The 26,793-nt window shown below is 43.3% G+C and overlaps 1 protein-coding gene across 11 annotated transcripts in view; it reads left to right on the forward strand.

The window, feature by feature from the left end:
* The window catches only part of LOC137561356 (protein phosphatase 1 regulatory subunit 7-like), a 125,580-nt gene that overhangs the window by 83,128 nt on the left and 15,659 nt on the right, over positions 1-26,793 (forward strand). For all 11 annotated transcript variants that reach the window (XM_068272647.1, XM_068272651.1, XM_068272648.1 and 8 more), the window contains 2 exons: positions 6,672-6,737; positions 8,813-8,975. In XM_068272647.1, coding sequence (XP_068128748.1) covers positions 6,672-6,737; positions 8,813-8,975 — 229 coding nt within the window. The remainder of the gene's footprint in view (positions 1-6,671; positions 6,738-8,812; positions 8,976-26,793) is intronic.

Consider the following 26,793-nt stretch of genomic DNA (forward strand, 5'->3'; position numbering starts at 1 on the left):
TAGTTAATAAATGTGATTGCTACTATTCAGACAGTCTTTCGTGTCTGCTTTATGGAGGTAAGTCCACCGCTTCCTCCCAACAAATTTTAAAGTTTTTATCCGCTTTTATCCTGCTGGCGCCTCTGTTCTCCTACTTGAACTGCAATGGGGCCATTAAAAATTTACATTTAAAATAGAAAATGACTCCCCCCCCCCCCCCCTTTTCCAAGCCTCTTTAAAGTGAACCTAAACTGAGAGGAATATGGATCTTTCCTTTTAAACAATACCAGTTGACTGGCAGCCCTGCTGATCTCTTTAGCTGTAGTAGTGGCTGAATCACACACCTGAAACAAGCATGCAGCTAATCCAGTCTGATTTCAGTCAGAGCACCTGACCTGCATGCTTGTTCAGGGGCTGTAGCTGAAAGTAGACACAGGATCAGCAGGAGAGTCAGGCAACTGGTATTATTTTAAAATGAAAAATCCATATCCTTCTCAGTTTAGGTTCCCTTTAACCCCTTCTCACCAATGCAGGCTGTGATAGTCAAATTACTGAACCTACACTGTGTAGGCCTCCGAAACCCGAGCTATTCCAGCCCACATGGTCCATGGGATGGGGCGCTGTGGAAGAGAGGGGCGCCAAACCTCTTCCTCTCCCCCAGAGCCCTTGTCCAGTCTATGAACCCTTCTCTTCCCCACCTCAGGAGGAGGCGGGGGCATTGACGCCCGGGGGGGATTCATGGTGGCATCTGGAGTTTCCCCTAGAGGACCCCTAGATACCCACCACCTCCCCAGGTGAAATGAGTATAGGGGTACTAATGCACCCGTTACCCATTGCCACAAAGAGTTCGGATGAAATAAAAACACAACCATGAAAGAAGTCCTTTAATGATCTTAATTAACCATAAATACTTATCTTTCATTACTCCCATAACAATATCCTCGGAAGTGATCTAGAGCCACATACTTTCGTGACCCGACAGAGAAAGCTGAACGTGTCGATCCCTGCCTGACGAGCGACGAACAGCGCCAAACATGTCGATGCCATTTCCAGTACTAGACTTACTATACTAAATTTAGCAAGCACCAGAGCAATGTCATTCTGAATTCTGCTGCAGAATGTTATTTTGCTGACATTAAAAAAAAGTTTTGCTTTGAAGTATTCAAAATCGATTTTCGAAGGACAAAGTTTTTCTCATGTTCCCACTGTTCTCCTGAAAGGGGCACTACAGCGAAAAACTGTAAAATTTAAAATATGTGCAAACATTTACAAATAAGAAGTACATTTTTTTCCAGAGTAAAATGAGCCAAAAATTCTTTTTCTCCTATGTTGCTGTCACTGACAGTAGGTAGCAGAAATCTGACAGGAGCGACAGGTTTTGGACTAGTCCATCTCATAATAGGGCATTCTCAGCAAAGCTTTTATTGTTTATAAAGATATTCCCGAAAAAGGATTTAAACAATGATGCTGGCCAGCTTCCCTGCTCGCTGCACAGTTTTTGGCAGTTGGACAGAGCAACTGCCATTCACTAAGTGCTTTTGAAAGCAAATATATCCCTGAGAATCCCCTATAAAGCGATGGACTAGTCCAAAACCTGTCACTTCTGTCAGATTTCTACTACCTACTGTAAGTACAGCAACATAGGAGAAAAGTAATGTATGGCTCATTTTACTCTGGAAAAAATGTACTTCTTATTTGTATATGTTTGCACATATTTTAAATGTTACCGTTTTTCGCTGTAGTGCCCCTTTAACATATCCTCTAAGTTTGGTGATTCTAGCATGTACGGGGGCTTTGCTATTAAATCAGCTGCCATTGACTTCAATGTTAAATGCAAACAGCGAGAATTTGAGGTAAAACAGCGAATAGTTGACCGTGAACTGTTCCCTGGCGAACTGCCATCCCTTTTCAGAGACTTACTGTCAGCTCAAATCCAGTCAAATTGGTTGGGCGGTGTTTTATGATACAGATGGACAGTGAGCCAAAACATACAGCCAATAGCAACCCAGGAATTTATTAAAGAACAAGTGACACCCATGCTAACCTAGAAATAAAAATAACACATATATAAGTAAATAAATACTAGTTCTACTTACATACCAGATGTATTGCACTGTCCACATTATGATTCCTATGACTGTTATAAAGGATCAGCAGATAATCCTATTCTTGACAGTTTCCACCTTGGTTACCTATGAATGAAGCTAATCCTGACATTATTTCCTCTCTCACTCTTTTTTTTTTTCTTTTGCTTGCTTGCTAATTGTGTGTTTGTTACCTGCCCTCCTCCCAGAGCCTTCATATACTCCTACTGAGGTCTATATTAGGAAGTGCACTGTCTTATGTCATTAAAAGGAGGAGGAGATAAAGGGAAGAGGAGGAATATATTATAGTTAAAAAGATCCCTAGCATGCAGCTGTTTGACAATGGCAATTAAAGAACCAGTGCTCCTAAGGTATGTAATAACCCCAAACCATAACATCAGAGCAAGTTTTGAATGCAGGGTTAGCATCTTTATCGCTTAATACACTCAGACCAGTTGGTGTTAAAATTAGATTTTTTATGGTGACACTCCCACTTTAAAGCAAAGAAGAGGAAATTCTTTTTTTTTTCGTGAGCCATTTTTCTCCGATTTCCAGATGGAAATCCGATTTCCAGATGGCAATAAGGGCTTCATTCAGACTCTCCTTTGACTGGAGTTTAGTTTGCATCATAGTTCTCTCTTTCAAGATATGTTTCTTTTAATGATAATTCCATTATATAAATTTAACTTAACAAAAGTCATCCAATCATAAAAATATTGTGAAACATGCATATAAACAAACCCAGAAGTAAAAGAGACAACATAATGAAATACAACTAAATAGAGTTGTGGCCCCCCTCACCCATTACATCATCCATTCTTTTCAAACTCTTCTTTTATCTTCTGCCAAGTGACTCGTTATCCGAAACTCTATCCTTCCCTTTCCTTCCTTCTACCTGTTTGCTTTCAATACCTTCAACCGCTTTTTTATTAAGATTAACTAAGCTGTTATTGTTTGTTTTTCAGGGTGTCTATTGGTTCTTCCTCCATCCCACAGTTCTCCCAAAACTGACAGCTTCTCTCTATTCATTCTCCCAGTGTCATAACTTCCAAAGTTTTCCAATTTTTGGCAATCATATTAAGTGTGTGATCAATTAACCTAGCTCTTTTAGTTGGCCAATAGTATTATTCTGGCCCTTTTCTAATAGGCCAAAAAAATGCTTCCAATGAGGTAATGTTAGTCGTGGTCTTGGTTATACCCTGACAAAATATTTGGACTACCGAGCAGTTGTAGCACATACTGTATGTGCTATATTGCCTCTTTCTTCCCCACATCTCCAGCACCTCTCATTCTTAAGATTAGTAATTTTGCCATTCTTTCCGGTGCCACCTGGACACCACCTTAATATGCAACAATTGCAGGTTTTGTTTGGGAATTTCCATATGTTTTTAATTATTTGGTCCCACTCTGTTTTTACCAATTCCATCTCTAACTCAGCTTCCCATTTGCTGCACCAGGGTGGAGGGTATTGAGTACTTGTACTGGGAATTAGATCATACCCATGTGATAATAGTTCAGGAGCATACCAGGAGAAAAAGGGGCAAACGAGTGGCACTCCCTATGTAATGAGCATGGTTATTTGCATGTGTGAAATGTGAAAACAAAATATCCTCACCGTCTCATCAATGGTCACCTCTTGTCTTTATTGCTGGGACGTGTGCTCCACGGATATGGTATGAAAAAAGCACAGATGCATTGTAATGTCACTGAAAGAGGAAAGATAAAATCCGGGCACCTTCCATCTAATACTGTTTATTGCAAGTCAAAGACAGACATCCATAGGTTACCACAACCCCAAATACCTCATTCTGGTGGTCTTACTGGGTGATGTTCGGTGGAGGTGAGGGAGCCAGGGCACGGATCCACTCAGTGCCCTGGCTCCCTCACCTCCACCGAACATCACCCTGTAAGACCACCAGAATGAGGTATTTAGGGTTGTGGTAACCTATGGATGTCTGTCTTTGACTTGCAATAAACAGTATTGGACGGAAGGTGCCCGGATTTTATCTTTCCTCTTTCAGTGACATTATAATAGTTCAGGAGGTCTTTTTTTTTTTTTTTTTTTTAGATATATGAGGTAGAAGAGGAAATTCTTGAATGGACAAAGCTGACAAAGGAAAGAAGATTAGAATATATAACAGAGATAATACAGCCACTGTGCAATTAGGAAAGGCTGCAGTAAGACAGACCACATTAGAGCAGGTATAGGAACTTATAGGATAGAAGAGATAAGGCTGAAAATTTTGTTACAGAGTCTCTTTAAATCATTTGGGCATACATTTCACTTGTTGAGGACTAAACTTCTGACAGAAAGTCCCACAAATAAACAGCTATTGAAAGCCGCTGCAGCCTGACAAAGCATTAAACAGGAGGAAACCCAACTGGGGTGTCCATGAGTTCAAGACTTTAGGCTGTCATTGCCAGCAAAGGGTTTTCAACCAAGTATTAGAAATGAACACTTTATTTCCAGTTATTTAATTTGTCCAATTACTTTTGAGCCCCTGAAATGAAGGGATTGTGTTAAAAATGCAATAGTTGCCTCACATTTTCATGCAATTATTTGGTTCAACCAACTGAATTAAAGATGAAAGTCTGCAATGCAACTGCATCTGAGTAGTTTCATTTAAAATTCGTTGTGGTAATGCACAGAACCAAAATTAGAAAAAAAAATTGTCTCTGTCCAAATATTTATGGACCTGATGTGTAGCATTACATTAGCAAGAGCTTTTAAAATCACAGGCCCTTAGCAAGGGTGAACAGTGAAGCCTGTGCAGTGTGAATCAGTCCACACACCTCCAAAAAGCAGGCAGCCAGAGGAATCGGCGAAGGCAACCTGATGTGAGAGTGATATGGAAGCTGACATATTTATTTCCTTTTAAACAAAGCAAGTTAGCCTTTGCCTCTAATACTTTTAGCCATGGATCCTGAACAAAAGCACAGATAAGGTGCTCTGACTCAATGCAGTGGCTGAATAGAGTACTGGTTAAGGGCACCGCCTTTGACATGGGAGACCAGGGTTGGAATCCTGGCTAGGATCAGTACCTATCCAGTAAGGAGCTCAAGGCAAGACTCCCTAACACTGAAGGGTGGCCTCCTGAGCGCGTCCCAGTGGCTGCAGCTCTTGAGCGCTTTGAGTCCAACAGGAGAAAAGCGCTATATAAATGTTGGGATTATTATTATTATAAGTCTGACTGTATTACCCACATGCCTCATCCAGGGTTGTGACTCAGACACAACTGATGCCATAAGATACACAAAACTGTCGGGCAAGTTGGATTGTTAAAAGGACATAAATATGGCAGCTTCCAAATACCTCTCACCTCGGGTTCCCTTTAACGCTTGTTCACGTGCACATGGATGCATGAGCACAGCCAATTTCCACCATGGGCGGCAGTGAAGTGGTTAAGGGACATTGGAGGTTTATGCACAAACCAGAGTTGTGATGTAAAGCCTGGTTACATCCACAGATTACTGCACCAACTTTAACACTTATTTCCCATGTAATACAAAGCACTATTTTTATGCTAGTTATGTTTATGGAAATAAAAATATAATGCCACACTACATTAACCAAATCATACTTCTGCATGCATGTAACTGGGAGAACACACATTTTCATGCATGAAGTTAGTACCTAAAAGAGAGAAACTACCTGGGGTGTCCAGGTGTGTTTTTTAATGTGTGTCTGTTATGCTCCAGTGTCTGGCCTGAATATTGCCCTCAGCATGGTCATAAGCATGTTCAGGAATTAGTAATGTTTGTAGAACGCAATTATCACATCAACATTGTAAGCTTCATTACAGGAGGAAAGAGTGGTTAACTGGTGACATGTCCTGTCTCAGTGATGAGGGAGGGCTATGGCCATGTTTTATTGTTCAGCTGGAGAGGAAAGGAAGAGGTGACAGGCCTGCATATGCAGGTAGTTCTCTGTGACTAGACTATCGTAGGACTGATTGCATACAATCTCTATAAACCTTCTGGCCCATAATACATTTTACGTACTCTGTATTTCAACCATTTATTTTTCTACTCTATATGCTTGAAACTTCACTTTAAAAATGTATTCTTTATTTTATCCACCATTTAAAAACCTGCTCTTTAAAGGGAAACTAAGTCACAAGAAAAAAAGGCAGTTTTACTTACCCGGGGCATCTATTGGCCCCCTGCAGTTGCCGTGTGCTGGCGCCGGTACTCAACAATCCACTGGGCCCCCGCCACGGCTCAGTTTCGATTTCACCGACTGAGCCTGTTGCCGGCCACTGCTGCTGCGTGGCCCTGGCCGTGCGTATCCTTATTTGCGCTCCTGTCGCTGACTGCGCAGGATGCTCCAGGCAATGGGAGCGTGAACAAGGACTTGCGCGGCCAGGTCCATGCAGGCACAGTGGCTGGCGACAGACTCAGTTGGAGAAATCGAAACTGAGCCATGGCGGGGGAATGGAGGATCATTGAGTGCGGGCACAGGGCAACTACATGGGGCCTGTAAAAGCCCCAGGTAAGTAAAACTGCCTCTTTTTCATGTGATTTAAGGTTTCCTTTAAAAGTTATGTTAAGTATGCATATCGTAGCGCTGAATAATCTGTGTTTGTTGACGTCTCATATCTTATACAGGGAACTACAAGAAGAGCTCAAGGGGTTTGAAGAAGATCTCAGAGGGGAGCTGGAAAACTGTATCAGGTAAATTAGGTGTTTTATAGATCTTTGAATATCCTATGCTTATGACATTCCATTTGCATGTTAATTTGCAGTAACAAGCTTTCTGGATATATAATAAAAAAAAACATGATCCAGTTTACAACTTGGCATGTCACTATCAAATACATATGGTATATCACTTTTATTTCCCTTTAAACCTGATATAACACATATGGGCATATTTGTTTTATATATATAACAGACCTCGGCTACACATGAGTACATTTTCCTTGGCAGGAGGCCTAACCAGCAAAACCAAAAGTGTGTACATTTGTCATGATCTGTAAATTAATTACATGCAATGCTGCAAGACAAGACACAATATTTATATTGCGTTTTTCTGCTGGTGGCCTCAAAGCACCAGAAATGCAACCACAAGGGGTGCTCTACATGCAGTAGCAGTGTTACAGAGTCTTGCCCAATGTCTCCTCACTGAATAGGTGCTGCCTACTGAACAGGAAGAGCCGAGATTTTAACCCAGGTCTCCTGTGTCAGAGACAGATCACTTAACCAGTACACTATCCAGCCACTGCAGGGTTCCTAGAAAATACCCCATACATAGTTTTCACCCTCATCTGATGAAACTTATATTAAAACTTAAAAATAAAAATGCATTTTGATTAGTTTAACAAACAAAAGCAGGGCAAACTGGCTATATTAGAGGGGAAATATGCAGGTAAAATTAAAAAGGTCCCCTAAGCTGCGCAGCATATCCCCTTATCCTTTCTATCCCTGGGAAAGAATTAAGCTGACCATACATGCATCTAATTCTACCTGCAAATTTTGATTTCTATGATTAAATCTGCCGGTTATCTGTGATGCAACAAGCCACATAAGTAGTAATTTCTATCTTTGTGGCAAAAATCATTCAAAATTACAATTGGACTGGATGGTACATTTAGGTTGATCCGTGTCGAACTGTGCAATGCTGCAGTTTGATAGATTTACAATAGATTTTATAGTGAAATATATTGAATATTTGTGGGCATTGTATTGGGAGGAATCAAACTTTCTCTGATCAGAGTCAGATCAGAGAGGGATTGAGCCGTTTGCCAAATTGAGCAGAAATCTTAGCATGTATGGCCTTTAGTCCAAATTCATAAATCAAACTTGACAGCACTCTATGCTGTCAGAAAACATGTCAGGGGACACAGAAGACACACCTAGGTTTAGAAGACAAAATCCAGGGGAAAAAAATATACTAAACCTGGTGGGTTCATGGTGCAGAGGCATCTTGTGGATGTTCTGCCCCCAATTATTATGTCACTCTTGTGTTTTCCTTGTACCCTTTGTGCCCTTCTCTGTCCCCATCAGTCCCCAAGTCCACCTCTGTCCCCTTGCTCTCTTCTGTCCCTCCTGTGCCCCCCCCCCCCCCCGTTCCTCCTAAGTCCTCTGCTATCCCTTTGTTCTCTTCTGTCCCCTTGTGTCCCTCCTTAGCTTAATACTTCCCATCAATGTCTTCCAACCATCTTCATCATCCATGGCAAATCGGGGGGCGGGGGGGGGTTCTGTAGCTATGTCCTCCCTTCATCCACGGCCAGTCTGGGGAGTGCTGCTGCTATGTCCTCCATTCGCAGCCCCAAGCAGTGTACTATGTCCTTCCTTCATCTGCGGCTATTTCCTCCATCAGCGGACACAAGCAGTGTACTATGTCCTCTCTGTACCTGTGGCCAATCCCCCTTATGGCTATGTCCTCTATCCGCGGCAAGAATCAGTGTACACTTGTGCACGCAGCGGCTCCATCTTCAGCCTCCATACAGAAAAGGCCAATCAGGCAGGTCGCTGCCTGCAAGTAGACCCACCACTCACTGCCGCTCTGCTTTTTAACTGTAGTTGATGGTCTTGGAGGTGGGACCCAATGATGGAGCCATGGTCCCACCTTCAAGACCATGGGCTCCAGTTAACAAGCAGAGTGGCGGTGATTGACTAATTCATAATACAGTATAACTGTTGTCGGTCATTCAGAATTGGATTTACAGGGGGTAGCAGTTTTGGTGTCCTGAGGATTTTACAAACCTAATCCCCATTTACCTTATTGTGTTTTCTCTGTATTACAGATACATTGATGCCATCCCGCAGGAAGACTTCTTCACTATCGATCCACATAAGGTTGAGAGAGCTACAGAGCAGTATTTGTTTACCAAATTTTGGGAAAAATGGGCATATGGACAAAGAAAGCCTGGAAATCTACACCTCACTGACTCCAGAAATTCTGAAGAGGTATTACTTAAGTTTATAGCCTTTTCTCTTTTGGGGCTAATTGGACTATATGAATCTTTAGAACACGTTATCTAAGACATACCACAAGCCATTATGAAAGAGATTGCTTTTGAAAGAGCAGAATAAATGAGCATGGTATTCCGTGTCCCACTCCCCACCACACCTTCTTAGTAAAATGTTTCTTTGACCCATTTAAGGCCCCTATCACACTGGCGTGCTTTCAGTGCATTGCGTTAGTCAATTTTAACGCTGGGTGATGCTAAAGCAATGAAAGCTTATGGGACATTTCATACCGGAGGCAGTGCGATGCGCCGCAATATCCATTGAGCGGAAGTCATGCAAGTGATGCAGATATTTTAAACTGTTTGGCGTTAGTGGTGCACATGCGCAGACGCCAATTTTATAGTGACGCACATCCTGTTTGCTAGCTATGAAGGCACCATTTTTCAAACTATAGTATGCCAAATGTGTAGTTGTGCAATACTGGCGGCGCAACATGCGCCACAAAATTAAAATCTCCAAACCACCAAATAACAATCTGGCTTTGTGACTGAACATATTGCTTGCAATACATATTTCCACCACAGGAAGTGAGCAGTAGAGAGCCTCATTTATGGTGTGTTTTGGTGCCATATACGTTAACGATCATTAACGCAGGTATCTACGTAGCTTGTTTTTTGCATTGCGGTGCGATACTGGTTGCCAATGTGAAACCGGCCTGAGGGTCTTAAAATATCCGGTGGTTCTAGGTCACTATGAACTATCTGGGTACTCAGTTTTACCAAGCAACTAGTGCTGGTCTAGTAACTCTTCTAACCTATTTGCTGCCCTTTTCACCCCAAATAAACATCCTGACGCAGCACACACAGACGTTTGTGTAATGACTATTGGCTATCAAGTTTCTTCCTGTTTACAGAGTCCATTTACAGCAAAAACATAAAAACAGTTCTGCTGCAGGTGTGCGTGTCATAAAGCTGCCATGTGAAGTGATAGATCAGGGCCAGCCACAGCCCAACTAAGGTGCTCTTGCCTTGAGCCTGCTAAAAAATGTCAGGAATTTCTAATTTACTGTGCTTCAAAACCGTAACATCAACACAAACACTAATGTAATACCACTTAATAATGGATCTTCACAATGCTAAAAACTGAATGGGAGGCACTATTTGGGGTGAAAGAAGCAGTGACGCCCTAATAAAGCTTTCATTGCTCTGTTGACGTAATAAGCGGCACAAAATCTTTCAGTCCAGACACTCAAACCAGCTCCCTTCTTCTGCACTAAGCAAAAATAGAGCTCAGTGTAGTTTCTTAAAAATACTAATGTTACCTTTTCCAGAAGTCAAACATCCTTTTAGTGCATATCTGTCCTCTTATACTTATAGCAAACTTTAATAAAGATGGACACACATTGGCATTACCAGTGCTTACAAGATGTTTTTTTTCTTTTAAATTTTAGTTTTTTAGAGGTACTACTTTAAAAGTCTGATAGTACATTAATAGAGGAAACTTTAAAACCCTATGAGCAGGTAGAGCAAACTACAAGTCAATTGAAATGTGTTTTTGCATTGTGGCTGCACTGAAGCATGCTGTACATTAAATATATTGTTTTTCATTCATACTATTGTAATCCGTTGCGGTGCGATTCGTCTTCTTCTGCAGCACAAGGCTACAGAAAAGTCGCACCACACGTTAACAATGCTTTGTGAATATGCAGTGAGGCATACAGTACAATGAAAGTATGCCTCATGTCTGATGTAAACGCTCACGTCATCCTGTAATGCAAGTGTATCCCCTGTGTAATCTCGTTGGCATATGATAACCCCATAGGACTATCATTGCTTTTGCATCATGATCCAATGATTTTCGCATCCAAGATTCTGCATTTGGTAGTTCTCAAACAGACATTTGTGCACTTTTCTGCAATTTTTATACATGTTTGTATGGGAAAGTTTGCGTTGTAATTTTTTCTTGCATACCAATAATGTTCATTTACATGAAAATTGTATCTAATTAACATCGACATGGCATATTTTTTTTTGCACAAAGCACAATTTTTCTGTTTTCCCATTGATTTGCATTGAAACACACATTGCACATCACTCACAAAAAAGCAAACCTGCCATCCAAATGAAAATTTGCATATGAATGCACATAAAGTGCAATACCATTGTAATATGTTATATGTGCTTTTAAGCTACTTACACACTGGATAAAACTCAACCATGACAGCCAATAGCAGTATTCTCCTACTCATCTCACCTTCCGGAAGCCGGTGTTCCCCCTCCCTGCTCCACAGTAACAAAAGCATACTAGCCTCTAGGCTAGCAATGCGTCTGTACAGAACTCAACCTCGCACTGTTGACTGCGGGATCAAGAGTCCTGATTTCTGCTCTCAACAGTAATTGACAGTGTGTACGCAGCTTTACTCAGCTTTAGTAAACATGCAGCATGGGTTCAGCATGTGACCTTTTTTTTTTTCTTTTTTTTTTATACTATCCATTAAAGCTTATACAATTGGTAACAGTGCTTCTCATCAAGTGCACACACAGGACATGGATTACAAATATTTTCTAAATCCAAGCTAAAGATAATGTTAAGCATAATAGGTTTCAGAGATTCTTAGAACGTAATTGAATCGATGTGCCCATTTTTAGTGTGCACTCACATAATTTCTGTTAACATGTTTCAGTTTAATGTTCAGCAAGTGATCAAATGTAATTCAAGTTGATGGTAAATGTAGCCAGAAACAGTGGCAGCCAATGTACACGTCACCACACCTGTACTTACAGTATGACTGGGATTTTTTTTTTTAAACTATAAAGCAATTGTTATTCTACTGAGCTTCTAGCTGACTCACTTGTACATTACAGTTGTCATAAGGTCAAGCTGTTCTTCACTAGTACACTTTGGTAAACAAAACTGTGAGGGTGATTTATTAAATCTTTTGTAAGCATCAGCTGCATTAGTTATTTAAAAAAAAGTGTACATAAGCATACCCAGGGGCAGCCCAGTATGTTCATGTTGCATATCTATTAACCATTTGATTGCCATTTCTATGGGCTGATATGTTCCGCGTGATGGCTGCAGTCACTGGTCACTGCACTGAGCTAGAAAAAGAATATATAAAAATAGCTATAAATTATTAAAGGTGACATTGAAGAAATCATTTTGTATTGTTAAAGGAATACTGTAGGGGGGTCCGGGGAAAATGAGTGGAACTTACCCGGGGCTTCTAATGGTCCCCCGCAGACATCCTGTGCCCGCGCAGCCACTCACCGATGCTCCGGCCCCGCCTCCGGTTCATTTCTGGAATTTCAGACTTTAAAGTCTGAAAACCACTGCGCCTGTGTTGCCGTGTCCTCACTCCATGATGTCACCAGGAGCGTACTGTGCAGGCACAGACCATGCTGGGCTTGTGCTATACACTCCTGGTGACGTCAGTGGGAGCGAGGACACGGCAACGCAGGCGCACTTTCAAGTCTGAAATTCCAGAAGTGAACCGGAGGCAGGGCCGGAGCATCGGTGAGCGCAGGCTCAGGATGTCTGTGGGGGACCATTAGAAGCCCCGGGTAAGTTCAACTCATTTTCCCCCGACCCCTACAGTATTCCTTTAAAGGAATTCTTTCGCGAAAAAAGTAGGCAGTTAAAAAATGTGACAGATGACAGGTTTTGGGCCAGTCCATCTTTTTAAGGGGGATTCTCAGGGCTTTCTTTGTTTTCAACAGCATTTCCTGAACAACAGTTGCAAAATCTAACTGACATAATAGTGTGCAAGTGATTAGGGAGGCCGGCTGGTATCTTGCTATTTTGGCAGTTAAACTGTTGTTCAGGAAATGCTGTTGAAAACAAAGAAAGCCCTGAGAATCCCCCTTAAAAAGATGGACTGGGCCAAAACCTGTCATCTGTCACATTTTTTAACTGCCTACTTTTTTCGCGAAAGAACCCCTTTAACACTTATTTTATATGAACATTTTTAGTATGCACCCCCTTTTTTGTATCTCCTTGACTTGATTTTATTTTAAAAATGGCCAAGCTTTTCTTTGAAGTTCCTAGATGTCTTTGAGTAAAAATGTCCATATTGATCCCATGAAAGATTTCACAATTTAAAGAAATGTTTTCTAGACATGTGCAGTAATTTATAGGTTTAGTTACTACCACTCCTTTTACATGAAACTCTTTTATCAGTTCAAGGCTTTGGAGGATATTTTTCTGATTAATTCTGCAGGAAAGAGACCACTTATAAGCAGTTTACACACGTTTGTATAAAAAAAATAAAATAAATAAAGTTGCTGTGTGCTGGGAGTGCACGGCAATTTTATTTGTAATCTCGACAGCTAGAAAGAGCGCATGCAAATTTAGTGTGACCCTCGTTACTTAGGTGATATGGTACCCTATGCCAGGGCTTTTCAACCTGTGGTACGCGTACCACCAGTGGCACTTTGCTGTTGGCCAGGTGGTACACCTCAGGTTTGCCTGCCACTTGTCCTGGTCCCATCTTGCCTCCACAAAGTTCAGCTCCCCCACGCTCTCGCTCCTCGCTGTGCTGCCCTGTGGCATACTTCAGACCTCAGATCAGTGGTGAGGAGACAGCCAGGCGAATGGTGCATAGTGTCAGTCGGGTTACTGCTAATCTGAGGTCTGAACTATTCTGCAGGGCAGCACAGCGAGGACCTCGGGGGCTAAAGGGGCTTCCGCTTCCCCATTCCTCCACAGTAGAGGGGATCCAGTGATAGGACACCCAAAGATCTCCTTGTCAGCATACCCGCATACGCAGTAGCAGCTCTCCGCTTGAATTCTGGTGGAAACAGCCGAGCATGATCGGGTGCGCTCTACTGCGCAGGCACACGGGTGGTACTTGTACATTTTCAGGTGATAAAAGTGGTACAATTAGTGAAAAGATTGAAAAGCCATGCCCTATGCTACGCAACTTTACCATATTTGCATACATTTCCATAAATAAACCCCTTAGGAATAAATATACTTTATTTACATAAATTATATATAGCAGTTCACTAAAGCAAAATAAAACTGGATCTCAGAAATGTATAATGCACTAAAAGTTTTGACGCACAGCTTGATGCCTATTGTAAACGGCCCTTTTCCCTAATCTCCTACAGATTCCTTCCATATTTAGGTTTATTATATAGACCCTCTTTCCTACAACCTTTTTGGCTTGAGGGCCATATTAGGTTTTGAAGTTTGACTGAAGGGCTGGACCAGAATAGGAGTGGGGGTGAAGCGCACCACGACAAAAATGGTTGTGGCCATGACCGGATGTGGGTGGAGCTAACTGTAATTTAACAGTGTAATGCAAAGACAGTAGGCCTGAGTTTTCTCCCAAGACAGAGTTAGACAAAGTGACCCTAATAGTAATTAGACAGCAGTCCCCCCCACCTACAAACAGCATATGGCAGCAGCCGGTACTCTTTGGCACCAAATAACAGAGTCCTAAGGAAAACAATGTTTATAGATCCTTCATAACCAAATTTTGGAGGATGTTGGATGTGGATGATCCCATTCAGCTGCATGTACAACAACTCAGAAGCTGCTGATCTCTGGCTGCTGTATGCCTAATCCATGCTGTAACCATGCTATTCAACCTTCTCTCTGAACTAGGTCTAATGTTTGGTTCACACTATAAAGAACCCAGCTGGAGAAGTACCAAATCCATATCGTATGGATATGCTGTACCATTCCAGGGATGCACTGTGGTAGGGGGCAAGGTCCACTGTCATTTATTATCACCTGGATAAATGACAAGGCTGTTTACTTTTTTTGCAGGGGACACAAACAGGCAAGGTACAAATGATAGATTTTTACCAGCCCAGAGAAATTCACTGCAATCTTTGACCCATTGGTTTTGAGTCTGCTGATGGCTCTGTCAAAATGCAGGGCGGCAGACTTTGGGCTTGATTCACAAACCGGTGCTAACTGTTAGCATGGGCGTGCTAAACAGTTAGCATGTGAAGTGCGCTCGCGGTCTTTTCCATACGCAAAGTCCCGCGATCACGGACATTTGCACATAACGCAGACTTTGCTCGCGGAAAAGTCTGCGAGCGGCACTTCACGTGCTAACTGATTAGTACGCCCGTGCTAACAGTTAGCACCAGTTTGTGAATCAAGCCCCTGGTCTATAAGACAAGTATTTGGGATAAAATGTTCACCAATACGTTAGTTCACAAACCAAAATTAGCTTCAACTCCCTATTTGGTCCACAGAATATTAATCTGCAAATTTAAATATTTATTTACATTAACATCTAGACATTACAGGGGTACAACCACTCCCTGTCTTTCACTTCTTTATCATTTCCAGACCATATCATTTTGTTCCTTTTACCTTCTACTCATGAAAATCCTAATAATATTTGGACCACTTCAAGGTCCTTCTTAAAATGTCTAAAATGTTCTCCATCTTCAGTTCCAACCTTTAGAGTTCTTTTGCTGTCACCTTTTTGCTATTGCCACATAGGCACTCTATAACTCAACTCTTCCTATGACACACAACTCAACTCTTCCTATGTTGTATGCAACATCCTTATAACAGATATTTATAATGATGTGAAGTTTCACTAGACACTCTTGTGCTTTTTAGGCAGATTATTTCATACAAACTCTAACCTCCACATTCTTTGCCTCTAGAAATCATGTAAACTGATTACATATTTGTAACTGCATGCTCGCTGTCCTCTATTAGTTCAACAAAAATACTGTAGGTGCTTTCATTTTAAATTTTCTTAACACATTACTGATATATTTAGCTAGCAAGTGTACCTTATTTTGTATGATATACCTTTAAAATATAATCTGATATTATAAAACACTGTTTATCACTTTGTACAAGTGCAATTTATGACCTAATTATTGTATAGTGGCATATTTATTTTGACAGTTTACAGCTGTCATAATGGGTGTACATATAACTATAAGATGTTCCCTTTCATGAACTGCAGCAGGATTTTCTCATGTTCAGTTTGTGAAGCAGCTAGGACTCCTGTAAATGGAAACAGACATCCGCTGACCTGACCTATCACCCTCTTTATTATTGGATAGGAATATTTATTGCTTAGGTCAATTTACTACATGTTCCTGTATCACCCCTCTTGGCTTTTGTTTAAACTCAAAGCACCTGACTTATTTAAGTGGGAATGTTTAGCCTTTTTAAGACTACTGAGAGTGCAGGGGGGTATGCATCTGTAGCTGTCATAAAGAAACAAAATATTAGACATTTGGGATATTCTAAAGGCCCATCCCTGATTGTATGCTTCTCTGCAGCTTGGGCCCTGACCTGTTTGGAGTGTTCATTGGTCTTTATATTGATTGCTGTGTGAGGGGTAGACTTTGCCTAATTAACACCCCTTTTATGTGACTTATTAAGTTAATTAATGAGGTTAGATCTTATGTAATAGTTTTACTGCAGAATACATATGCACTGCCTCTGTTTTGATTTGTTTTATTAAATACAGAGTTATTTTTTATTCCACTTAAACAGATATTTTCTTATGTTATTTATCAAATACATTTGAAATTACAGGAAAATTACAGGAAAATATTGAGGCAGCGAAGTTTGGAGAGTCTAGCTGTTTGCCTGCTTCTAAAAGATGCTAGTTTCCTGGCTTGTAATGCGGATTATTTCGTTTTCTAAATCACTCACCAGGAACGCCTGCACATATTGAAGCATGGTTCACACTTCTTAAAATTTGTGTGCGATTTGCAAAAATGCATTTGCTGCAGACGTTATGTATCTCAGTGGAATTGCATTGTATTTCCGGTTTTGTGCAAATTTTCATTTGAAATAAAATTATTTGCAAATTTCCTATGTTTAAAATTGGGATAGCAAGTCTGCTTTTGTTCATGTGCAACGTGCAGTTCTAATTATGTATTTTGCCACAATATGGAAAATCACACACTAATACCATGATTGAAACCAAGATCACAGAGTGCCGGAGAGAACGGAAACCGCAAATTCATGGACATTTGTACCCTCTGCCCTTATACTTCTTCCTCTTCCCAGGGCAGGTATAATAAATACAGGAAGAAAGTGGTGATAAATAAGAATAGACTTAGACTTTAAAGAGGACCAAGGTTGAAAAACAAATGTGTGAAAGAGCATTTAATGTAAAGCTCTGTTCTGGTGATGCAAGGATCGCAGGGTGCTAGGGTTAATAACTCACCCACTCGCCCATAAATCTTTCAATGTCCGAAACTCACTACTTCTTAATATTAATTTATGGACGAGCAGGTGAGTTATTAACCGTAGCACCTAAATCAGTAGAACAGAGCTTTACATGAAATGTTTGCTCTTTTTTTAAACTTGGTGCATTGCAATTAAACATGCATGGTAATAGGTACAGCAAAGCATATTTTTTATTGACTGTATGTTTCACTGTATGCAACACAACTTGGCCGTAATGTGTGGTAAGACTTTTTTCTTTCATTGTGCTGCGTTCTTATCATACAGGGAATGCCACACAAAATCCCACTATGAACCTATCCTAACTGGTGCTTTTACCTCCAATAGGTATACTAATCCTAGTAGTACATAGGATCGAGGGAACAAAGCACATTAAAAAGCGATTAATGTGCTTCGTTCCCTTGATCCTATGTACCACTAGGATTAGTGTACCTTTTGGAGGTAAAAGCACCAGTTAGGATAGGTTCATAGTGGGATGTTGTGTTGCGTGGGATTTGTATTAATGAGCAAAGACAAAATTCATGTTTTGGGTCTTCCAACTCTTCATCAGATCTTTCTTTCTACTGAACATATCCGTTTGCTTTAACTTATGACTACTGCCGACTACCTTAACTTTTATATTATTTATCTTCAAATATTTTCCTTTCAGCATAAATCACATAATAAATCTGTTTCCATTATATAATCTTTTAATGCCAGTGGTTTAAATAGAATTGTTCACATATTTTAACTAACAAGCCCTGAAGGTCCTATTGATAGACATTTATTTAAGCCTGGAATGCTTTATTTTATAACATGTTGGTTTTCACAGATGTTCACCGATTACATATTTACAGAAGGAAGAAAACTGAAATTAATGTTCAGCTTGAGATTCCAGACATATCACACTTAAAGGGAACCGGAGACGAAGCTACTGAAAAAATAGGAAAAGATTTTATACATACCTGGGGCTTCCTCCAGCCCCATAAGCCTGGGTCACTCCCACGCTGCCGTCCTCCACTGCCTCGATCGCCGATATTGGGTCCCGTCACTTCCGCCAGACGTGACCAGTCTTCCATATGCGCAGGGGCTCCCTCTAGCTATGTACGCATGCGCTTTCACAGTACGGAGGGACTGCACTGCGACTGGCCGAAATGACGGTACCCGGCGGACAGAGGCAGCGGAGGACAGCGGCGTGGGAGCGTTCCAGGCTGATGGGGCTGGAAGAAGCCCCAGGTATGTATAAAACTGTTAGTTAGTTCATCTCTGGGACTCTTTAAAGGCAATAATGTAGTGGTTTGCTTTTTTCTTAACCACTTGAGGACCGCCCCCAGCCGATGGGCGGCGGCAAAGACTGGGCCCAAACGACCGCAATACGCCCATCGGCGGGGGCGGCTGCGGGAGTGGCTATGCGGCGATCGCGTCATTCGTGACGCGATCAGCCGCCGGGGACTGGCTCCGCCCACCGCTCGTAGTAACCCGCCGGCCGTTCGGAAGCGCCGGCGGGTTACTAGCACCCGGATCGCCGCATGTACTTAGTATAATAGGCTTTGTAATGTATACAAAGCCTATTATACTGGCTGCCTCCTGCCCTGGTGGTCCCAGTGTCCGAGGGACCACCAGGGCAGGCTGCAGCCACCCTAGTCTGCACCAAAGCACACTGATTTCCCCCCCCTGCCCCCTGATCGCCCACAGCACCCCTCAGACCCCCCCCTGCCCACCCCCCAGACCACTGTTTGCACCCAGTCACCCCCCTAATCACCCATCAATCACTCCCTGTCACTATCTGTCAACGCTATTTTTTTTTATCCCCCCCCCTGCCCACTGCCCCCTCCTGATCACCCCCCACCCCTCAGATTCTCCCCAGACCCCCCCCCCAGACCCCCCCCCCCGTGTACTGTATGCATCTATCCCCCCTGATCACCTGTCAATCACCTGTCAATCACCCATCAATCACCCGTCAATCACCCGTCAATCACCCCCTGTCACTGCTACCCATCAATCAGCCCCTAACTGCCCTTGCGGGCAATCTGATCACCCACCCACACCAATAGATCGCCCGCAGATCCGACATCAGATCACCTCCCAAGTGCAGTGTTTACATCTCTTCTCTCCTCTAAACACCCACTAATTACCCATCAATCACCCATCAATCACCCCCTATCACCACCTGTCACTGTTACCCATCAGATTAGACCCTAATCTACCCCTTGCGGGCACCCAATCACCCGCCCACACGCTCAGATTGCCCTCAGACCCCCCGACCCCCCTTTATCAATTCGCCAGTGCAATATTTACATCTGTTATTCCCTGTAATAACCCACTGATCACCTGTCAATCACCTATCAATCACCCCCTGTCACTGCCACCCATCAATCACCCCCTGTCACTGCCACCCATCAATCAGCCTCTAACCTGCCCCTTGCGGGCAATCTGATCACCCACCCACACCAATAGATCGCCCGCAGATCCGACATCAGATCACCTCCCAAATCCATCGTTTACATCTATTCTCTCCTCTAAACACCCACTAATTACCCATCAATCACCCCCTATCACCACCTGTCACTGTTACCCATCAGATTAGACCCTAATCTGCCCCTTGCGGGCACCCAATCACCTGCCCACACGCTCAGATTGCCCTCAGACCCCCCTTTATCAATTCGCCAGTGCAATATTTACATCTGTTATTCCCTGTAATAACCCACTGATCACCTGTCAATCACCTGTCAATCACCCCCTGTCACTGCCACCCATCAATCACCCCCTGTCACTGCCACCCATCAATCAGCCCCTAACCTGCCCCTTGCGGGCAATCTGATCACCCACCCACACCAATAGATCGCCCGCAGATCCGACATCAGATCACCTCCCAAGTGCAGTGTTTACATCTCTTCTCTCCTCTAAACACCCACTAATTACCCATCAATCACCCCCTATCACCACCTGTCACTGTTATCCATCAGATTAGACCCTAATCTGCCCCTTGCGGGCACCCAATCACCCGCCCACACACTCAGATTGCCCTCAGACCCCCCCTTATCAATTCGCCAGTGCAATATTTACATCTGTTATTCCCTGTAATAACCCACTGATCATCTGTCAATCACCTATCAATCACCCCCTGTCACTGCCACCCATCAATCACCTCCTGTCACTGCCACCCATCAATCAGCCCCTAACTTGCCCCTTGCGGGCAATCTGATCACCCACCCACACCAATAGATCGCCCGCAGATCCGACATCAGATCACCTCCCAAGTGCAGTGTTTACATCTCTTCTCTCCTCTAAACACCCACTAATTACCCATCAATCACCCCCTATCACCACCTGTCACGGTTACCCATCAGATTAGACCCTAATCTGCCCCTTGCGGGCACCCAATCACCCGCCCACACCTCAGAACGTCCTCAGACCCCAGCCCTGATCACCTCGCTAGTGCATTGCTTGCATCTATTTTCCCCCTCTAATCACACCTTGAGACACCCATCAATCACCTCCTGTCACCCCCTAGCACACCTACCCATCAGATCAGGCCCTAATTTGCCCCGTGTGGGCTCCTGATCACTCGGCCAAACCCTCAGATCCCCCTCAGACCCCCTTCCGATCACCTCCCCAGTGCATTGATTGCATCTATTTTCCCCTCTAACCGCCCCCTGAGACACCCATCAATCACCTCCTGTCACCCCCCTAGCACTCCTATCCATCAGATCAGGCCCAAAACATCCTGTCATCTAAGAGGCCACCCTGCTTATGACCGGTTCCACAAAATTTGCCCCCTCATAGACCACCTGTCATCAAAATTTGCAGATGCTTATACCCCTGATCAGTCATTTCGAGAAATTTGGTTTCCAGACTACTCACAGTTTTGGGCCCGTAAAATGCCAGGGCAGTATAGGAACCCCACAAGTGACCCCATTTTAGAAAGAAGACACCCCAAGGTATTCTGTTAGGTGTATGATGAGTTCATAGAAGATTTTATTTTTTGTCAAAAGTTAGTGGAAATTGGATTTTTATTGTTTTTTTCACAAAGTGTCATTTTTCACTAACTTGTGACAAAAAATAAAATCTTCTATGAACTCACCATACCGCTAACGGAATACCTTGGGGTGTCTTCTTTCTAAAATGGGGTCACTTGTGGGGTTCCTATACTGCCCTGGCATTTTAGGGGCCCTAAACCGTGAGGAGTAGTCTAGAAAACAAATGCCTCAAAATGACCTGTGAATAGGACGTTGGGCCCCTTAGCGCACCTAGGCTGCAAAAAAGTGTCACACATGTGGTATTGCCATACTCAGGAGAAGTAGTATAATGTGTTTTGTGGTGTATTTTTACACATACCCATGCTGGGTGGGAGAAATCTCTCTGTAAATGGACAATTGTGTGTAAAAAAAAATCAAAAATGTGTCATTTACAGAGATATTTCTCCCACCCAGCATGGTTATATGTAAAAATACACCACAAAACACATTATACTACTTCTTCTGAGTACGGCGATACCACATGTGTGACACTTTTTTGCAGCCTAACTGTGCTAAGGGGCCCAAAGTCCAATGAGTACCTTTAGGATTTCACAGGTCATTTTGAGACATTTGGGTTCAAGACTACTCCTCACGGTTTAGGGCCCCTAAAATGCCAGGGCAGTATAGGAACCCCACAAGTGACCCCATTTTAGAAAGAAGACACCCCAAGGTATTCTGTTAGGTGTATGATGAGTTCATAGAAGATTTTATTTTTTGTCACAAGTTAGCGGAAATTGATATGAATTGTTTTTTTTTTCACAAAGTGTCATTTTCCGCTAACTTGTGACAAAAAAAAAATCTTCTATGAACTCACCATACTCCTAACAGAATACCTTGGGGTGTCTTCTTTCTAAAATGGGGTCACTTGTGGGGTTCCTATACTGCCCTGGCATTTTAGGGGCCCTAAACCGTGAGCAGTAGTCTAGAATCCAAATGCCTCAAAATGACCTGTGAATAGGACGTTAGGCCCCTTAGCGCACCTAGGTTGCAAAAAAGTGTCACATGTGGTATCGCCGTACTCAGAAGAAGTAGTATATTGTGTTTTGGGGTGTATTTTTACACATACCCATGCTGGGTGGGAGAAATATCTCAGTAAAAGGACAATTGTGTGTAAAAAAAATCAAACAATTGTCATTTACAGAGATATTTCTCCCACCCAGCATGGGTATGTGTAAAAATACACCCCAAAACACATTATACTACTTCTCCTGAGTACGGCGGTACCACATGTGTGGCACTTTTTTGCACCCTAAGTGCGCTAAGAGGCCCAAAGTCCAATGAGTACCTTTAGGATTTCACAGGTCATTTTGCGACATTTGGTTTCAAGACTACTCCTCACGGTTTAGGGCCCCTAAAATGCCAGGGCAGTATAGGAACCCCACAAATGACCCCATTTTAGAAAGAAGACACCCCAAGGTATTCCGTTAGGAGTATGGTGAGTTCATAGAAGATTTTATTTTTTGTCACAAGTTAGCGGAAAATGACACTTTGTGAAAAAAAACAATTAAAATCAATTTCCGCTAACTTGTGACAAACAAAAAAAATCTTCTATGAACTCACCATCCTCCTAACGGAATACCTTGGGGTGTCTTCTTTCTAAAATGGGGTAATTTGTGGGGTTCCTATACTGTCCTGGCATTTTAAGGGCCCTAAAGCGTGAGGAGTAGTCTTGAAACGAAATTTCTCAAAATGACCTGTGAAATCCTAAAGGTACTCATTGAACTTTGGGTCCCTTAGCGCAGTTAGGGTGCAAAAAAGTGCCACACATGTGGTATCGCCGTACTCAGGAGAAGTAGTATAATGTGTTTTGGGGTGTATTTTTCCACATACCCATGCTGAGTGGGAGAAATATCTCTATAAATAGACAATTGTGTGTAAAAAAAAATAAAACAATTGTCATTTACGGAGATATTTCTCCCACCCAGCATGGGTATGTGTAAAAATACACCCCAAAACACATTATACTACTTCTCCTGAGTACGGCAATACCACATGTGTGGCACTTTTTTGCAGCCTAACTGCGCTAAGGGGCCAAAAGTCCAATGAGCATCTTTAGGCTTTACAGGGGTGCTTACAATTAGGCACCCTCCAAAATGCCAGGACAGTGAACACACCCCACAAATGACCCCATTTTGGAAAGTAGACACTTCAAGGTATTCAGAGAGGAGCATAGTGAGTCCGTGGCAGATTTCATTTTTTTTTGTCGCAAGTTAGAAGAAATGGAAACTTTTTCTTTTTCTTTTTTTTGTCAGAAAGTGTCATTTTCCGCTAACTTGTGACAAAAAATAAAATCTTCTATGAACTCACCATGCCTCTCACTGAATACTTTGGGATGTCTTCTTTCCAAAATGGGGTCATTTGGGGGGTATTTGTACTATCCTGGAATTTTAGCCCCTCATGAAACCTGACAGGTGCGCAGAAAAGTCAGAGATGCTTGAAAATGGGAAAATTCACTTTTGGCACCATAGTTTGTAAACGCTATAACTTTTACCCAATCCGGGGCGTGGCTTGGCGCTGCTGGAAGATGGCTGCTTAATCCTCTCTCTCCCGCTCCACGGCCGCTAAAGCTTGCTATTCAACCATCCTGACGGGCTTCCAACAGTGATGCCGGGTACCCGCAGTCAGCAGAACACCCCGGCAACTGGCAGAGGTAACTCAAGTAAAGTCGGGAAGACCTTACCGGATATTTTCCGCTCCCAAAAAGAATCCGTGCAGGCCCCCAAGATGGCGCCGGACAAAACTAAAGAAGGCCAGGCCCAATCATCGCCGGACTCTTCACCCACTGATCCGGGCAGACTTCCGGGCAAACAACAGCGATCCCCCACTCTTGCAGACCTACAGTCGTTTGCTGACGATATTAAGACTTCCATGCTATCTGCAGTGTCGGAAATCCGTGCCGACGTTGCTGCACTAGGCTCTAGGTTACACACCCTAGAAGCGGCCAACACGCAAACTACTCAGCAGCTGAAAAAATTATCTAAATCCTCTGAAAAGCACTCTTCCAGGCTGACCGACCACACTAGATGTATCGAAGACCTAGACAATCGTGGCCGCAGGTGCAACATCAGAGTGAAGGGTTTGCCAGAGGCAGTGGCTTCTGAAAAGATATGTGACGCGCTCTCGGCCATCTTTAATAACCTACTCGAGAGGCCTGCGGATTCCGAGATTGCTTTTGTCCGTGCACATAGAGCCCTTCGCCCTCGCAGTAACGACGGGGAGAAGACACGAGATGTTATTTGCTGCCTGGAGTCCTTCCAGCTTAAAGAGAGCATCATGCGGGCAGCGAGATCACAAGATCAAATTCTGTTCAATGAATCGCCAGTGCAACTCTACCAAGACCTGTCTGCGATCACCCTAGCAAAGCGGAGGATCCTAAAGCCTCTCCTGCTCGCAATTAGAAAGAAAGGCCTGATGTACAAGTGGCGGTTCCCCTTCTCACTATCCGTTACGACTGAGGGGAAAACATATACTCTACGTACAGCCGCAGACCTGGACGACTTCTGTAGCGACCTGAATATCCCTGTGGTCGAGCTCCCGGACTGGGACGGCGATTTAGTGTTTCAGAGGCCAAATATACAAGCCTCCGGTACTCCTAAGCGTCAACCATCTAACAGCCAGAAACCAGCGCACCGTTCCAGGAGCAGGGATTCGGAATCCGGATCTGAGGCTTCTCGCCCACGTCGCGACTCATGCTCATCGGCGGAAAATGGCTAAGGAATATCCGTAAGGTGGCCTTCTCTCATCTCTCCCCGCTTCAATACCATATGGTCCTAGAGGCACTACTCACCCATTGTTCCGGTAACTATTTTTACCCTGTTCGGTTATACCTGCCAAATTTAGTTCACTAACTTTCCCGCTACTCGGATAACCCTCCTAATCACCCCGGGCTGGACGGTCTCTTCAACCCCACACTTTCGCTCTCCCCCCCTCTTTTATGGTTACTCCATAAGCTTTTTGGGTGTCTACAGTTTTCACTTCTCCCTCTATGGGCCAGCCAACACATTACTCCATACATGGCGCGCGGACTTCTGCATAGACGAGAGGTACTCAACCCTCAACCCTATACCCACCCTGTTTTACAGCAGCTACGGAGGAACCACTTGTTATCTTCATAACTGAGCTCAGAGATATGAGACATTCACCACTAGCTTTGTGAGTCTACTGGGTTGATGTGCTTATATGACCTGATGTGGGTTTTTATGTACCTGTGCGGTTTAAAGCCCTACGAGGCTCCTCGTGGATATGCCTTCCACTCCACATTTGTTAAAGTTCCCCAACCTCCCCTCCCACCATTACCCCTGCTACACATCCAGAGCGCTCTCTCTGACGAGACCCCAGTACTCAATCACCTCCTACAGTCTATAAGGACATAAAGGTCCACTCTTATGCGCCCACATTCAATTTAACGATTACAGTCTAGGTATAGGTTTAACTCAAAGCTGGGGTCTTATTTATCTAACTATGTATGTATGCAAATTACTGAGACAATAATACGCTGTTAATATGTGCTACAAATGCCTGTCATGCATACTTGTCCTAACACATTGTACTATATGTCTATGTTTGCTACCCAGAGGGAGGTTTACATTGGGGGGAGGGGGGAGGGATTGTTATGCGCCCATGGAAGACCCCCACTACAATTAGCCAGAAGCTGGGCTGAAGACAAGCTCTAATGCAACTTGGCCGGTAGGCAATTATCTTATTCATATGTTATCTCATCCTAAACTTATAGAAGTTAACTTGTTGGGGTGGAGACCAGATTATGGCCCTACTGAGGGCAGTCACGCGCTCCCGGCTGGGCTCCCTTCCCCGTACCCCAAGCTTCTGGCGGTCGGGGTGGAGCCCACTCGGGAATGCGGGGCCCTAGCATCATTGCCCGTTAGTTGATTATATAGGTTTGTTTTCTTTTATAGCGGCCAGAGCGGCTCATGGCTGCGTGGTTTTACTTCCATTTATACAGAAAACTCTGTTAGTGGTAGTATCTCTCCACAGTCATACTCTGGCGGTGTCTTTCATTACCCCCACCCAGTGTGTATTTTATGCACTGAATTCCTATATCCCACCTTAGGAAGTGTGTGCGGCCTCCCAAGTCGCACTCACGTGGGAAACTTTTCCTATCTTATATTTGTGTTTGTTCTCACTGGTTTGGATGCTGATCCATCGCGGGGAGAACCTGTCTACTAGTACTCTCTACTTCATTCTTTCTATCTTCTCTATTCTTTCTCTTTCTCTGTCACTCGCCTCCTTATTTGCTATCTCTACGGGGAATAATTGGGGTTGTGGTGGGCTGGTAAATCCAGCAAGTCAAGTAAATATGACAGTCGGCACGCATCAAGCGCAGTGGAAGCTGATCTCGTTTAATGTGAATGGCCTTAATACGCCAGAAAAAAGATCTATTATATTTGACTTTCTTCACCAAGAGAAAGTGCAGATAGCCTACCTGCAAGAGACTCACTTACGTGCCAATCATATTCCTAAGAGATTTAACTCCCGATACCCGCTAGCTTTTCATGCTACATCACCCTCTACTAAAACTAAAGGAGTCTCTATCTTCCTACATCAAGACATGCCGTTCACATTGGACGAGTCAGCCCACGACCCAGAAGGTCGATACTTATTTATTAAGGGGA

Source organism: Hyperolius riggenbachi, chromosome 3, assembly GCF_040937935.1.
Source record: "Hyperolius riggenbachi isolate aHypRig1 chromosome 3, aHypRig1.pri, whole genome shotgun sequence".
Lineage (NCBI taxonomy): Eukaryota > Metazoa > Chordata > Amphibia > Anura > Hyperoliidae > Hyperolius > Hyperolius riggenbachi.